Source organism: Notamacropus eugenii, chromosome 6, assembly GCF_028372415.1.
Source record: "Notamacropus eugenii isolate mMacEug1 chromosome 6, mMacEug1.pri_v2, whole genome shotgun sequence".
Classification (NCBI taxonomy): Eukaryota; Metazoa; Chordata; class Mammalia; order Diprotodontia; family Macropodidae; genus Notamacropus; species Notamacropus eugenii.
Window position 1 is genome coordinate 151519898 of NC_092877.1, and position 18000 is coordinate 151537897.

General features: G+C 38.0%; 1 protein-coding gene across 11 annotated transcripts in view; it reads left to right on the plus strand.

Moving 5' to 3' along the window:
- The window catches only part of TRIM2 (tripartite motif containing 2), a 236384-nt gene that overhangs the window by 209652 nt on the left and 8732 nt on the right, over positions 1-18000 (plus strand). For all 11 annotated transcript variants that reach the window (XM_072621289.1, XM_072621280.1, XM_072621284.1 and 8 more), the window contains exons 7-8: positions 7581-7684; positions 8187-8354. In XM_072621289.1, coding sequence (XP_072477390.1) covers positions 7581-7684; positions 8187-8354 — 272 coding nt within the window. The remainder of the gene's footprint in view (positions 1-7580; positions 7685-8186; positions 8355-18000) is intronic.

Here is an 18000-nt window from a genome sequence, read left to right on the forward strand (position 1 = left end):
GGATGTTTACCCTTCACTCTGTGCTCTCTGAGAGAGCAGAGGAGAGTCTTATACCAGTATCCAGGCTTGAGCATCGGATTACATCCAGTTCATGGCAAATGCAAAAGTCAGGCAATACTTGGGTGGATCAGGGCAGATGTCAAGGGCCAGAGGACATCTGAGTTCTTGCCCTGGTTCTGCCATTTGCTAGCTGCATAACCTTGAGCAAGTTATCAATCTCACTTGGCCTCAGCTTCCTCATCTGTATAATGGGGTATAGCTATAGAACCTGTATCACAAGGCTGTTTGGAGGACTGAATGAGAGAACATATATTAACATGCTTTGTACATGGTATATCCTTTTAGAAGCATGGGGTATGATTGTTATCATTATCTAGTATTTTCCTAGTCTATTTTTATAAGTTATTTGAAGTCTGGATTTTTGTCTTTATCTTCAGAGATGGTTAATTTTTGAGAAAGGTTGGTCAGCCAGATTGGTCATTAGATTCATTTATAAATTCAGAAATTGCTAGAATTGGAAGAGAGCTTAAAGGTCATCTGGTTCAACCTCATTATTTTATAAATGAGACCTAGAGCGGTTAAATGATTTGCTCAGAGGCACACAGCTAATTCCTGGTAGAGCAGAGATCTGTCCTTAGCTGGTGAGCATTAGATCCGTGCACAAGTTCCTTTTTGCTTGGTAGCCCCTCATAATATGACACAATGAGCCTGCTCTCATTCAAGTCTCTCCCCGCTCTAATCTGTTCTTCGATCGGCTGCCAATATGATTTTCCTAAAGTGTAGATGTGCCCATGTTACCTCTCCATTGTCTCCCTCTCTCCTTATTGCTTCTAGAATTCTAGAATCACCTCTAGATATAAAGTCCTTTGCCATTTAAAGCTTTCTACCATGTGGTCTTTTCCTTCTTCTCCAGTCTCCTTGTACTCTGCTCCTTTCCTTGCCCTCTGACTCAGTGCCGCTAGCCTTTTCACTGTTTCATACACCCCAAACTTCATCTCTTACCTCTGGTCTTCCCCTACACCCAAGATATTTTCTCTCTCCATCACAGTTTCTGAAGTTTCCTTCAAGATAATTTCAAACTAGAAGTGCCCTCTCCAGGTCTCCTGGCTGCCAGTGCCTCCCCCTTGGAGATTAGATCAGCTCTGCATATACCTTGCATGTGCCTTCATTTTCATGTTTGTCCCTCCATAAGAGTACAAGCCCTCAAAGACAGACTATTTTTTACTTTATTTGTGCTTTTTTTTTTTTTTTTAGTGCTTAGCACATTGCCTGGCATATAGCAAGCAATTAATGTCTTGCTAACTGGACCAAGATAAAACAATTCAAGAAGAATTTATATTTTTATAATTTTAATTTATATTTATAATTTTAAGGGGACTATTATCATACTCCTTTAAAAATCAGCTTTAAAAGCACTTAGCATTTATCAAATCAATGCTAGAATCTTTTAATGAAATCTTCCAAATGAAGTAAAACCTGTGGAAATTATATGTTGTATTAGCAGATTTCCAGAGAGAATATAGATAAGCTTCAGTGTATATTTAGGACTTAAAAAATGATTTGTCTAAGCTTTTACAATCTTGTAGAGTTATTTAAAATTTTTTAAAGAAACAGCAGAAACACAAATTATTTTTTTCTTGTGAAAGTTCATCTTATTTTATTTTAGTTCCTGGCTAAAATAACTACAGAACCTTGCATTTATGTGGTGCTCTGCAATGTGTGTACCTCTTATTTAACCCACAACAGCTCTGTGAAACACTGACAACACAAGCATTCTCTTCATTTTACAAATGAGGTAATTCAGGAACTGGAAGCACAAAGTCACATGGACAGTAACTAAAGGGTCCAGGGCTTGAACCCAGACCTTTCAGAGTTTATCGATATATGTATATATCAGAAGTCATCTAGTTTAGTCTGCTCATTGTGTAGAAGAGGGAACAGGCCCAGAAAGTTTAAGTGATTTGCTCAAGGTTACAGAATACACGAAAGTAGATGAGCCCTTTGACTCAGGAGCAAGATAAAATTTCAACCAAGGAGAGAACACTCTTACCAGAGAAGTCAGCTCTTAGCAGTCTATGGGCATACAGGCACATGTTCAGGGCTGATTTTCTCCACATATCTGTGATTCTGGAATTCCTAGCCTCTCCAAAGTTTATGCTTTCTCTCCATCTCCCTCTCCAAATCTCCCTCTCCATGAAGTACACATTCTATACTGTCATGGGCCAAGGAGTCATCTTTCTCTCCACAGCACCCATTATAATATGCTGTCTTTCAGGTGACTTTCTCTGACTCCAAATCCAATAGTATTTCCATTATCCAACACAGCCATGGCTCTGGATTATAATTCAACAATAAGTTATTATCCTAGCTTGGTTTGGCTGGAACAGAACATATTTTTATTTGTCCATCAGGAATATACAGACAAGAATATATTCATTTTCAAAGACAGCCATGTGGTTTTGCTGTACATTCATATGTAATTGAAAACACCATATATGATAGGCATCCCCTGATAAAGTGTCTCCATTATGAAACTGAAATATATATATGAGAATTAGAAAATAGCAATAATGCCAATCTAACCTATTCAGAAAGGAACATAGATCTAAAAATAAAAAGGAAGGAGGAGTTAAAAATTAATTAAGATTGCTGATGGTTTGTTAATGCAGGATCTAAATAATGATGGTCCCTCTATTAGCACTTCCTCATTTTATAGTGAAAATAATAAGGGACACAAAAGAGGGTAGCTAGGAGGTGCAGTGGATAGAGCATCTGGAGGTAGGAAAGACCTGAGTTCAAATCTGGCCTCAGAGACTAGCAGTGTGACCCTGGTTGCCTCAGTTTCCTTATCTGTAAAATGAGCTGGAGAAGGAAATGGCAAACAACTCTAGTATCTTCGCCAATAAAACCCCAAATGGGATCATAAAGTCAGACACAACTGAACAACAATGAAAAAGAAGGAGCACCGAGTAAGAAGATACGGTAATGTGACAATGTTTATATTTTGGTTTCTAGCAAAAGTAATAATTTCCTTTCAAAATCAGACATAACCTCATTGGTGTCTCAAAAAACAATGCTATTTTCCCACTTAATTCTGGGGAGGGGTATAAGCAGTGGGTGAGTAGAATCCTTTTGGCTAATTAAAGTGGTCCACAGACTGAAAATGTTTGAAAAATGTGAATTGAAAATGTTTGAAAAATGTGAATTTAGTGCCTCTCCGTTTTTTCTTTATCCCTATTTCACTTTGTCCAACTCTTGGTTACACTTACCTTTCTTAGTTTCCTTAGGTCTGTTCCATCTCTAGATTTATGATTCTATGATCTTTTCTTTCATCCAAGTTTCTCTGGCTTTTCTATTTTCTTCAGAGTGTTTTTGTCCAAGTAAATTTTAATTCTCAAAAGTCCTAGTATGCCATCATAGTCTTTTAAAAACAAGCATTTATTAAGCTCCTTTATGCTAAGAGATGGAGATAAAAAGTAAAAAATGAAATTGTCCCTTACCTCAAGGAACATATATTCTACTTGTTGGGGTTTGGGGAGTGAGAAGACAATACCCCACTTATAGAGATAAGCAAATACAAGGAGAGGAGAGCCCTGATATCTGGTGACTACAGGAAAGGCACAATCTCTTTTACAATTCTATTAATTTTTACATCCCTACTTATAGTACATATATATGTATATATATATATATATATATATATATATATATATATATATATATATACTTATAACTTTGAGGGTTAAAGCTAGGGGGATTGACCAAAATATCCATGGGCCCCAAGGACTGGAATACCTTTGGCCCATGAGCCTGTGATATCACACCAACTAACTTCCATTGAGTAGGCATTGCTACTATGCCTTTCACTCATATGAGATGTAGCTACTTACTGTGGGAAATGTCTTCTATCTGGCCTGCTTCTTTCGAAACAAAATATGTTGATTTCTTCCATTGACTGCAATATGTATTTCTGTGCCTGGTCCTTGTCCCTTAGTGGCTGTAGTTGTCTAGTTATTGGTTAACAGTTAATATGGTCTAGCATTTTCAGCAATAGATTGTGTTGCTCTCTGTTCTCCTGGCTCTCTGTTCTCCCATCCCATCTATAGACCCACCCTACTCTGAGTCTGGGATCAATCTGGCCTCTAATACAGGGGAAATTAGAAGCAGGTGGATTCAAAGTTAAGGTAACTTAATAATCGTGCTGTTGGCTCCTGACTTTTTAATCCATTCTTAATGACATGGTCCCTCTATTGCAAATATTCTGAACTCTTTTGTCTTGGACCCCTTTTGGCACTCTGATGAAACCTGTGGATGCCTCAGAATGATTGTTGTCTGCATCTGTAATTAAAGGAAATGATAAATTTCAGTTCAAGATTCATAAAAATAAAGATGTAATTTTTTCCCATTCAGCTTCACAGTCCCCTGAAGTTTATCTCCAGATCCCTTAGATTAAAAACCCCTGCTGTTGCATTCCTCTACTAGTACTCTGACTTGTACCCCATTCCTCTGGGAATAAAATCTAAGTTGGTTGTACTAGTCTCCCTAGGGAAAGGAACTCTGCCACAAATCATATCCCCTCATATCCTTCACACTGGCCAAGTATTGACCTTGATACTTGAATCATAAATCATGCATTTATAGCTGGAAGGTGACCTTATAGGTCATGTAGTCCACCCTTCCTCCACCTTCTTTTTTTTTTTTTTAACAGATAAACTGGTATCCCCAGTGTGAACTGTCTTGCTGTTTGCTGAGCATCAGTTCTGATAGTGGTTCATATTAGATCCTATGTTTTTGTCCTTGGATTGGGGCAAAGTGGAGATGAATTCTGCTTCCAGCCACCTAACCTAAATATCTGTTTTATTACAACCTGGTTTTTCTTAGGACTCTCCCCAGTTACTTGAAAGTTGCCAGGGCTCCCATAACTTTCTCTGTTTATTTCTAAAGATGCATGTCATTTTCCCCCTCCCTAAGGAAAACATCAAAATTAGTCATTATACTTGTTGACAGTCAGTGAAGTCCTAAAGTGGCAATGGGATTTTCTTTCCTTGAAGTATGAAAAGTGGTACCTGCCTTTTGATCCTGAAGCCTAGACACATCTCCATCCTTTTTGAGTGGAGTTTCTTTTTCTTCTCATGAATTTTTTTTGGGAGGGGGAGGCAATCAGGGTTAAGTGACTCACCCAGGGTCACACAGCTAATAAGTTTCTGAGACTGGATTTGAACTCAGGTCCTCCTGAGTGGTACTCTGTCCATTGTGCCACTTTGCTACCCCACCCCTGCCGTAGGTATATTGTTCAGTTGAAGGGGATCATTGTACCTGTGATTTTTTTTTTTTTTGCTATAAAGAACTCCCAAATATAAAGAAAACTCCCTTTACCAATGTAGACCAGCACTTTCTTAGTTTCTGAAGGCACTGGAGAGGTAAAGTGACTTATCCAGAGTCATATAACTGGTGAAATAACTGATGCTGTATTTGAGTCATGTTCTTATTGACTCCAAGTCCAGTGCCTGCCCTAACTTTGTTCCAGCTGTTCATTCAGTCAATCAACCAGTCATCAGGCATTTATTAAGTACGAGTTAGATATGGCACTTGAACCCAGGTCTTCCTGACTCTCAGCCCAGCTTACTGTCCACTACACTTTGCTGGTAGCCCATTGGATAGAGTGTCAGGCCTGGAGTCAGGAAGACCTCAGCTCAAAACTGGCCTCAGACACTTACTTGTCTAGCTACATGACCCTGGGCAAGTCACTTAACTCTATTTGCCACAGTTTCCTCATCTGTCAAATGAGCTAAAGAAGGAAATGGCAAGCCTCTCCAGTATCTTTGCCTAGAAAACTCTAAATGAGATAAAGAAGAGTCTAACATGACTGAAACAACTGAAAAGCAACACCATGCTGCCTCCCAATTCAGTTAAAATGGGTTCTGAATATACCACCCTTTAAGGCTCCTTGCATTTTCTCCTTACTTCATTTTGTTTCCTGGTACTCTTGTCAGGAATCGTTTATAATATAATATAATAATATATAATATTATATATTATTAATATATTTTATTATATAATACATCACTAATATATTAACATAATTAATTAATATATGATATATTATGTTATGTTATAATAAATTGCCTTATACTTTGCTTATTAACCTGGAATGGACATTGGCAGAATAGTGTTTATATATAGGAAGAAAATGCACTACTTGGATGACTACTATGTCCATCCTTTAGAAATAATGTTCATAAATAAATCCATTTCAAAAAAACCCACCTGGGCTTTCATCTCTTACTCTCTGTGGCCTTACATTTTGATACATGGAGTTTGCCAGGTGTCCTATTTTTTCTTGTAAATGCTGCTGAAAACCCAGCTCCTCTTCTGCTAAATGGGAAAAAATCCTTGCCACTTATCTACCATGAGGAGGTCAGTGAAGAGCAAGAAGCTGGCCTTGACTGATTGCTTTGTGTTCCTCAGATGGAAATAGGATTTTTTTTTTCTTATAACACTGGGTTTCAGTAGCTCACCAACAAATGAAAAACGTAAGCCACTGTGAGATCATCACCTTGTAAAGTGAAACCTACACCACAGAGAAAAATCTAACTCCTAAAAGTCAGAAAAGCAGAGAAAGTATTGTTCTCCTGCATTCATTTGTGGATGTTGGGAGGATTTTCTTACAACCATCCAAAATGCCCTTTCCCCCACAGAGACAGTGTGATGTAGTGGATAAAGAGTGGGTTATGCATGAAATGATTATGATTGGGTTTTATTTGCTGAAATATTTGTTGAACTCAATCCTGTTGAAATCATGCTAATATGTAAGACCCATCCAGGCTGACAGAAGGGAGGAATAAATGAGCATTTATTAAGTTCCCTTTACAGTTATTATCTCATTTGACCTTTGCAACAGCACTGGGAGGTAGGTGCTGTTATTATCCTCATTCTGTATTCTGGGACAGATAGAAGTTATGTGACTGGTCCAGGGTCACGCAGCTAGTAAGTGTCTATCTGAGGCTGGATTTGAACTCAGGTCTTCCTGACTCCACATCCAGTAATCGATTACCTGCTCTACCTAGTTTCCTCTGTCTAAAGAGTGAAAGAATAACAGAAAAATGCTGGCATAGATCAATGTAAAGGGAAGACCACCAAGGCAGGAAAGCAAATTAAAGAACAAATTGCCAAGTCTGGCTTGGGAGAGCATCCCAGTAGTGAAATGCGGAGAAGAAGCTATTACTAGGACAAGGGGTCCAATTCCACTTGTGATGCTGACAGCATGTTTGACCATGGTCAAGTCAGTATCACCGGGCTACGCTTTCCTTGTTTGTAAGCACAAGAGGATTGGACTGGATGGTTTTTGAGGTCCCTTTCTATTCTAGATCAAGAATCCCAATGCAGAAAATAGGGGTTTATTTCTTTCAGAAAAGTGTTATCTATGGGTTAGGTTTTGTTTTATTTCATTCTTGGTTATTGAAGCCTGGGGAGAAGTAAAAATCATTATGAAGTAAACAAATCTAATCGTTCTTCCTGCTGGAACTGAGAGATCTAATTATTTAGTTCTTCATATGTGCTGTTCTGTGGTTTTTATTCAGGTACCAAAGGAAGAAATAAAGGAGAGTTTACAAATCTTCAAGGGGTAGCTGCATCTAACATGGGAAAGATATTAATTGCAGACAGCAACAATCAGTGTGTACAGGTATGATGTAAAAATGACTGATTACAACAGCTAATGTTCATATAATCCTCCTGAGATTTGCAAAGCACTTTACACATATTATCTCACTGGATCCTCACCACCAGCCTGAGAGTTAGGTACTATTATTACAAGTTAAGTGACTTGCCCAGGGTGACACACAGAAATAAGCTAGATATGAACTTGGAACTTTCTGACTCCACGTCGAATGCTCTATCCGCCGGGTCACATCCTCACAATAGAAAATGAACTTAAAAATCAAAATTATTATTTGGAGAGTGGATATGAATCCACTGTTTATTACTTAAGTATCGAAAACACTTAGGCAGCATGGTCTGCCATGGTGTAAGAAGCTAGCTTAGATGACGAGTTAACAGGATGTTTCTCGAGGAATACAAACATGTTGCTGTTCTGTGTGATTGAATGTATTAATTGTAACAGATGGTCTTATTTATGTCGCCCTCCAGTAATTCTTGTGCTATTTCTCATGTGTTTTTTTAAATAGATATTTTCCAATGATGGCCAGTTCAAAAGTCGTTTTGGTATCCGAGGACGGTCTCCTGGGCAGCTGCAACGACCAACAGGGGTGGCTGTTCACCCCTGTGGGGACATAATCATTGCAGATTATGATAATAAATGGGTTAGCATTTTCTCTTCTGATGGAAAGTTTAAGGTGAGTTTAATAACATACACTTTGTCCTTGAACAGAAGGAAAAAGGACAAGGGAAGGAGAATAGGGTTTGTCTTTCTAAATAATCAAGAAAATAACCAGTGTTTCAGTAACAGTTCCCTCTTATACCCTCAACTTGATTTTGAAAGGCTGAAAGCAATGATGATATGATACTACAGTAAGGCTGATGAAGAAACACACTGATTGGATATGGATGGCTAGGTTTTAAAAGGTAAATACTTGGAGGCTGAATGCAGATTGAAGCAGATCTTTTTATGCTTTTTTTTGTCTGTGTTTTCTTTCACACCATGACTAATATGGGAATATGTTTTGCATGACTCCATATGTATAACCTATATCGAATTGCTTGCCTTCTCAATGAGGGGGGGTGAGGAGATAGAAAATTTGGAACTCAAAATTTTAAAAAATGAATGTGAAAAATTGTTCTTAGATGAAGATAAAATATTTTTCAAAATTTAAGTCAAAAAAATAATAAAAGGTAAATTATTCAGTTTAGTTGTTTTCGAGTAGTGGAAAGGACAACAAATTGAGGAGTCACAGAATATGGGATCAAATAAGTCTTTTCCATTTCTTATGAAAATGGCAGATTTGAACAGAAAATTTCTCCTTTCTCCTCAACACATGCTGTGGTTGTTACTGTTATTAATGAGATGCTGGCTCTGCTTCTAGAACCATAGATCTACTCTGGCAAAGCTGATTAGGATAATGTTACACAAAATGGGGTGAGAAACTCTTTCCTCAATTAATTACAAGGAAATAGGTCCATCAGTTTCCATTTTAAGTGGCAGTACAATATGTGTGTTGGGAGTGTGTGGGTGTGAACTGTACTTACTTGCTAGTTGATGGTTTCAGTAATGGGCTGTAGAGATCTCGGAGGAAGGTTTTGGATCTTCATAGAAATTGAATAAAGAGCAATGAATCTGAATAGAAGATGGGTTGTTTTGTTTTTCCCAAATAAGAATTTAGGAAAAACTGATTTAATTATTTCTGGCTTACTTATTAACTTCCCAAATCTCAGATTTAAGGCCTAGACTAGAGCAACCATGTGAAAATGTGGATTAAAATATAATGGGTCTCAGTACCATCATATTGTGCTCATTTCTTTCACAGCTTCCACATTTTTTGTTCTTATAGAAACTTGGACAGTTATGTCAACAGAAGCTATCGAAAGCTATTCCCTTCTTCCCGCATCTCCTCCTTCTTTCTTTCGCTCATGTCTTTTTGATCAGTTTGGAATAAGCTGTGACCAAACTGACCACTTTAATATAGAAAGAATTTTAAAATCTAATAATTTATACCCAAACCCTAAGTGCTAAATTTGGATTCAGAGAACCTGGGTTCAAATCCCAGCTCTACTACTTACCACCTGCAATACCTTATGCAGTTCCCTTCCACTCTCTAGGCCTCAGTTTCCTCATCTGTAAAATGGAGGGGAGGAGGGTAGATGAGATACCCTATAAGGTCCCTTTCAGCTCTAAATCTATTATCCCTATGATCTATTATTTTATTTTATCTTCATTCTTTCCTTCCATAATCTGGTGATATCTTGTTTTTCCAGTTTAGGAAAGCTTTGGTACATGACTGATTTATTTTGCTTTGTGTATGCACATACATACATACATGTATAGCATTCTATTTCTATGCTAGTGACTTGGAAGAAGAGATATCAGAAGTCAGCTCGATCATCATCCCTTTGCAGAGATAGAGGATGCACAGGTGTTGTACATTACACCTATTTCAACTTTTTCCCCCGATATATTGATTGTTGATTTTTTTTTCTCTTTTTGGCTTTAAAATACTAATTATTTTGCAAGAAGTCTCTCTTGAAGGAAGGACTAGAATGATACAGGGGGAAAATGTGGGAATATTTTAAAAATCACTTGAAAACTAATTTTTTTAAAAATATGCTGAAATGGGTCCCAATTAGTAAGGGAGAGGAATTTTGTATTTAGAACTTCCTAAGTTAAAGCCTTTTCATTCACATGCCAAGTACTCTAGATAAAGTTGGGGGGGGGGGGGGGAGGCAAAGCACACATTAAATAAAATGGTCATTCATTTACTAATATTGCATAGTAAAAGAAAATGCACTAAAGAACACTTTCACCCCCTAGAGGATCAGAGGCTGCTGTACAGCAGAGTTTCAACAATACCTTTTGTTGAAAAGAATGGACTCTAAGTCCAAGGTCTAAAAGAAACAGTGAAAAGCCACTCCTTGCTTACTGAAATAGTCATTGTTCAGGGTGTGGAGTTGACATCTGTATAACAAAAAGCCTCTGTTTTCTCCATTTTACTAGTATTTGAACTAGAAAAGTGAATGATACATGTGAGACTTCAGAAAATCAGACCAAAATTTGAGTCCAAATTTTAGTTCTTCATATTGTAAAGTCTTAGACTTGATATAATGATAGTATTATTCTGTTTTCTCATTGAGATTTCTTATCACATGACCCTGGGAAGCCCAATTTTTTTCTGCTTCTACCCCAAGGCAACTCTCTCCGGCTATAAGCCACAGAGGCATTAATTTTCCTTACTGGAAAATTCTTTACACTAGTGAAATCACAAGTCCTGACCAAAACAAGGACAAAAGTTGAGGGTTTTGGTTTTTTTTAATTTTTTGGTTTGGTTTGGTTTTTTGAGGGGGGTGAAGGGAAGGCTAATCAGGGTTGTCAGTTATGCTAACTTTCCAGATACCTTTTGGTGGGCCAGGATACTCCTTCCCTTGGGAACAACTGTCTTTGGCCACTCCCTAGACTCTTCTCCTCAGGAAAGGGCTCTCAAAACATACCTTGGAAAGAAGTCTTAGAGCTAGCTTAGCTGGTCACAACCCCCCAGACCTGCTTATTCATTCATTACCTAGAATGGGAATTCTCAATTTAAGGTCTATGAGCTTGTTGTTTAAGTATTTTGATAACTATAGTTCAATATAGTTGATTTCCTTCATAATCCTATGTATTTTTTTCTAAGCTTCTACAATTACTATTCAGAGAAGGGGTCCAGAGGCTTCACCAGGCTGCCAAAAGTGTCAGTAACATAAAAAAAGATTAATAACTTCTAATGTAAAAGTCAAGATCCTTGTATATTTGTTCCCTTTCTGTCCTGGGAATGTTGTAAAGTTGAATAATTCCTTTTTATTCAATTCAGAGCCCCAAATCAGTAAGGGATCAGTGGGAAAAATTCTACAGCTTCATCATCTATCTTGTCCAGCATACTTCCTAATCGTCCCTGTCCACTGAAGCTGGGCAATACAATAGTTAATAGACTATCAGGATTGCTGGCATTTAAAAAAAAAGTTTGAGGAACTGTGATATACCTGTTACACCCAAGAAAAGCACCGGAGTCACAAAGGGAATAATCATTTATTAAATACTTACTGTGTGCCAGGCACTATACTAAGCTTTTTACAAATATATCTCATTTGATCTTCACAATAGCTGTGGGAGGTAGATGCTATACTTATCCCCATTTTATAGTTAAGGAAACAGGCAGATAGGTTCAGTGACTTACCCAGTGTTTGAGGCTAAATTTGAACTCAGATCATCCTGACTCCAGGCTCAGTACTCTATCTATTGTGCCACTTAGGAAAGAAATGATCACTGGCTCCAGGCTCAGAAATTCTTAGCAGTTACAAAAGCAAAACATTTACCCTGTTTTCTAGGCATGATTTGATCACACAAGGGTATTCTACAAACCATGATGACCACGTCATTTCTTGCCTCCCCTTTTGTACTCTGGTCCACACACTCTTGTGGCTACCCTGCTCCCCAAGCCCTTAGCATGGGGAAGGGCTAGTTTATTCATCAAACTCAGCGTATCCCTCAGTCCCTTTGTCCCAGAACCATGGAACACCTTCCCCCTCCAAAAGCAGGATGAGGAAGGAATTCTGGGTAGATGTTAGCCTGTCCAGCAAACCTTCACCTCCAGCATTCTGAACTCCTGGACAGCACCACACAGAGAACACCAAAAAGGCTTTTCTTGATTTGTTTGGAAGTCAAATATCAGGAGAAGAGAGCCTTCAGCTACTTGGGTATTAGTTGGTATAGTGTTAGTAAATGGCAAAGAATACTTCCTACCCCTTCTGTTAGATCTCATAGACTAAAGGAAAATTATGGCTAGAAGAAAATATTAGAAAACATTTCATCAAAACTGCGCATCTTACACCTGCGGAATTTTGAGCCCTGACTTTGAGGCCATGACTTTCCTAAGGTCACTGAGTCAGAACTACGAATCCCAGATCAGCATGGTTTGTTTCCATTACACCATGTTCCCTACTTTGAACAAGCAATTCCCCCTCACTGACATATTACAGTCAACTCTATTTCACACTTACTATGCCTGTATAATGCTTGGCTCAGGAGTTGTATCCTACTGGAAGCCTAGAGACATGTTCACTGTTCTCCTCCCCATCTGCATCCCACCAAATTACAATAATCAGGGTCTAAAGCATTTTTTCATGAGTTTTCTGTGGTTTGCAAAGCCCTTTACAAATATTTTCATGTTTGATTCTCAAAACAGCCATGGAAAGTAGGCACTGTTATTTTACTCATTTTACAGATGAGGAAACTGAGACTGAGAGATTAAGTGACTTGCCCAGGGTCACACAGCTAGGATGCTTTAGAGCTGAGACTAGAACTTATTGCTCTAGGACCAGGTACTGTACTGTTATTTTGTTCTGGAAAATCTCTGGCCCAGGATCAGAAAACCTCCATTAAATGTATGTAGCGTCACACCTGCCACCAATGCAGTTTGTGGGGCATAATTAGATGACTGAAGTGCCACATATTTGCCATTTCCAATTTTCTTATCTGGGTGGCAGAATCACATACTGCTTCAGATATGCTCATTTATACATGTTCTCTTAATTCAAGCTTGAGGGAGAAGATTTAAACCATGCCTGCTTTTCAGGTTTCAATTCTTCATTCAAGAGTAACATAGATAGATCATTTTTATTGACCACTTCAGTTGCTTATGGAAATGATATGCTAATGGGTTGTTTGTTTTAATATCATTCTGCCCTTGTTTCAGTCGTCTGGCCGTGTCATTATTCCCATATCTGTCAATTATAAAGTCCATTATTGGTAATTTTCTTGTAATTGGCCATTTGATAAGTTTCCGTGTGTTTCTATTTAGTTTCTTCTCTTATATTTGCAGAAATCTCTTGTTAGCCCTTTAAGGACTAAGCCATGGAATAGAATAGGTGGTTGAGATGGCCACTTGCAGGGTACATCTGAAAGTGACCAGTCAGCTAATTAAGACAGACCTTCCATTATGCACGTCCATCAAGGGACATCAGTATAGGGGACTACTGGGTGGAAACACTGTAATCATGTTGTTAGCACCCTCTCTGCAATTTATCATTTTAAAAAGTATTTAGTCACAACTGCCAGTTTAAGAAGTGCGGAAGGGATCAGGAGTGGAAAAAGTTTGAGGAACTCTGGCCCGGAGCAGTGAGAGATTGAGTGACTTGCCCTGTCGTTTTGCTGGAGGCACCAGCAAGTGTGTGTCGAGCAAAGAAGCTGAACTTCTGTTCTCCTGGTTCTGAGAACAGTTGCCCATCCCTCTCTGACGTTCTCTTCTTTTAATTGTCATCACAACTAGCCATGAATTAAAATTTTAATGGTAAAATGTGTTTTTAGGGAACATGACCAAATCCAAGAGGCAAAATTTTCTCTAAGCCTTGGATTCTTAACCTGAGGTTCCTGAACTTTAAAAAACATTTTTTGATAATTGTGTGTCAGTATCCTTGGTTTCCTTTTTAATCTTATGTATTTTATACATTTTAAAAACATTATTCTGAGAAAAGGTCCATAGGCTTCACCAGATTGCTCAGGGGTCCATAACACAAAGAAGGTTAAGAAGCCCTGCTCTAAGCCATGTCCTGAAATAACTACTTTAAATTTATTTACTTTGCCTGGGCGTAATCTAAGCACCCATAATATCTATGGTCCTCTGAGCGTAACCTAAGGGCTCAAGATCTGTGGTCCCCAGTCAGTTCATGCGCCATAAAATACACAGATTGATGGATCTTGTGATGGTTTATTTTCATTCTATTTTCTATCCATAATAGAGTTTGGCCCACTCCATTCATAAACTGTATGTCGTCATGTTAATCTTGGAATTAAAAGGGTGTGCTATGGTCCTTCAAGTGGGGGGATGCCATTCTCTAGGGAGGAAAATAATGACAGTCTAATTTATTTTTTCCAATTACATATAAAGACAATTTTCAACATTTATTTTTTGAAAGATTTTGAATTTCCAATTTTTCTCTCTCCCTCCTTCCTAAGATGGCAAGCAATCTTATATAGGTTATACATGTGCATTCATGTAAAACATTTCCACATTAGTAATGTGAGAGAGCAAAACAGAAAGATAAAGCCACAAAAATAAAAACCAAAGAAAGTGAAAATAACATGCTTCGATCTGCATTCAGATTCCAGCAGTTCTTTCTCTGGATATGGATAGCATTTTCCATCATGGATCTTTTGGAATTGCCTTAGATAATTGCATTGCTGAGAAGAGTTAAGTATATCATAGTTGATCATCATACAATGAATGCTGCTGTTACTGTGGACAGTGTTCCCCTGGTTCTGCTCACTTCATTCAGCATTAATTCCTATAAGTCTTTCAGGTTTTTCTGAAATCTGCCTGCTCATCATTTCTCAGAGCACAATAGTATTCCATTACATTCATATAGCGCAACTTGTTCGGCCATTCCTCTATTAATAGGCATCCCCTCCATTTCCAATTCTTTGACACCACAAAAATTGCTGCTATAAATATTTTTGTACATGTAGGTCCTCTTGCCTTTTTTTATGATTTTGGCAGGGGGGGCTAGTAGTAGTATTGCTAGATCAAAGGGTATACACAGTTAGATCCCCCTTTCCAAAGCATTCTCCAGAATGGTTGGATCAATTCACAACTCCACCAACAATGTAATGATATGATCTTTAAGAAAGTTCTGCCATCGCTTTCCTACCTTCTCTATCCTTCCCATTTCTATCTAGTTCAAGACTATTGTTAGGGTCCCTTCAGGACCATTGTTATGGCTTCAACATGCCCTTCATGAGAAATCCATTGAGTTAGTAGATTATATGATGGGAGAGGAACGTTCACCTTCCCTTTTTCCAGGTTCTCCTCTGTATGCAGGCTCATTTCTGACCTGGAAAAAAGGGTACCATGGAAATATCACAGAGGAGCTCTACCCACACAGAGAGACAGCCTGAGTAAATATCTCAGGGAATGCCTAGCCCAGCTGCTAACTGCTCACATCCTAGCCATTTTGTTCTTTAGTTGGAATGGCTGTTTCAGTCATATGCTGAATAAGGAAAAAGAGTAAGGAATTTCTCCAACAATTCCACAAGCTGGCTGGGTCAGGTTCTGTTGGTTTATGGGCACCTGAAGCATTTGAAACCACAAGCCTCTGTGGCCTGCATTTTTCACTACTACACTCACTAAAAGCTGTTACCAGGTTTCCTAGTGCCCAGTGTACTACTTGGCATTCTTACAGGCTATGCAAATAACAGTATATGACCATTATAACATTCTAAGTGACTCTTTACTGTGGTCAGAAAGAGTTAATGTGCCTCCCTAGCATCTCATTTACTAACAGAGAGTATATACAGCTAGCTAATTAATTGCATACAACTCAACTGGAATTTAGTACAAGCCCTCAACCATGGCAGATGCCCAATACATTTTTTTAATTGAACTGAATGATGAGCCAAATGACTTTTTTGAACAATTTACCAATCATTATTTAGATAATATTTGAAGATATTAATCTTTTAATGAAAATATTTCATGTTAATGAATGAAATGAGATTTTTTTTTTAGAAATAGGAAAATCTGTATTCATTTCATTCAAAACTTAAGTTGAGAGGAGATAGTTAACAAAATTTTAGTTGTCAGTGGACATTATCCAATTTTTGTTTGTCCTTTATAACACCAGGATCATGTTGTTTTGAATCTAATCTCCTGAACATGCCCCTAAATTCAATTTTCTTTCAAGGAAAAATTGACAGAAGTATATACTGAAAACTATACAGAATCGCCATATTAAAAACATAACGTGATTTTTTAAAAAAAGTTTATTTATTTATTTATTTATTTTTTATTTTTTTTATTATTATTTTTTAATGTTTAACAATCACTGCCATACAATTGAGATTTTATCCCCCCCCCCGCACCTACCCCCCACTACCCCCCTCCCTCCCCACGACTGCATACAATTCTGTATAGATTCTACGTATACTTTCCTATTGAGTATATTTTCACTATAGTCATGCTATGTAGTCAGACTAAAATAAATGAAAGAAATCGTATAATAAATCAGAACATGATACACAAACACATACACATATACAAACATGATCTGCTACATTTTGTGAGTGACTTCCATATTTCTTCCTCTGAGTGTGGAAGGCATTTTGCCTTGAGAACCACCTTTGGGATTTTTTTTTTTTATAAGAAGTTTTTGCATTATTACAAAATTCCAAGTCTACCAGAAAAAACTCTCCCACACTGTGGTCATTGCTGAGCACAAAGTTCTCCTGGTTCTGCTCCTTTCACTCAGCATCAGGTCATATAAGTCCTTCCAGGCCTCTCTGAAGTCTTCTTGTTCATCATTTCTTATGGCACAATAGTACTCCATTACATTCATATACCATAATTTATTCAGCCATTCCCCAATAAAAAAAGTTTAAGATGTTTTTAATCTTTGAAAAGTATTTAAATTTAATTAAAAATGTTCTTATTCATTTTCATCATTATTGGTCTCTTCATCTTCTGCTAACAGCACTATTACAATCTGGACTCTGGACCAAATTTTGAGTGGGGGATGTGGGAGTGATGTGGGAAGGTAAACAGCACTTTAATTAGAATGGGATTACAATGACTTTGCCAGGGCACAAAAATTTAAACCAAGTGACCTTTTGGCCTTGCCCTGCTACTTCCAAAATAATGGTCTCATGGTATCCTGGTGTCTCGGTGTCTCCCCCCATGATGGTTGATCTCCTTGCCATGGACAAGGAAACCAAGCAAAGTATTTTCCATATTGCCATGGTTGGGGCAGATGCTGTTTTGTGCACTTACCCTGGGCACCAAAATTGCTAGTTATGGCTCTGAGTGTGACCATAATTAGCATATTTGAATCAATGTGATATAGAAAGAACATTTTGGTAACCTGGCTTACTCTGTCTCCCCTGGATTCGTTTTAGAAGGTAGTTTACTTCAGTAAAGTTTAGCATAAAATGTCATGTCTCTACTTCATGTAAAAGTATTTCAGGCCAGAAATATGGCCTGGTAACCCTGCTACTGGGGGAGGCTGAGGCTGGTGGATCCTGAGCTTGTGAAAGCTCACCAATATGGTGAACCATTGGGAACGGAAGATCAGCCTGTTGCCCCGAATGAAAAATAGAGCAAGGCAGAGCTTCTGCCATCATCATCAGTAATAGATTAGGGCCAAGAAGTGGCCACTACCTTTAACCTGGGCAAGGTGGAGATACCCAATCTCCAAAAAATAAAGAAGCCCCAAAGAACAACCAAACCAGCCCATTTCCTTGTTTTGTCCTGTCCCAAACACCAAACTGAACCATGTACTATTTTTTGTTGTTGTTGTTCAGTCATTTCAGTC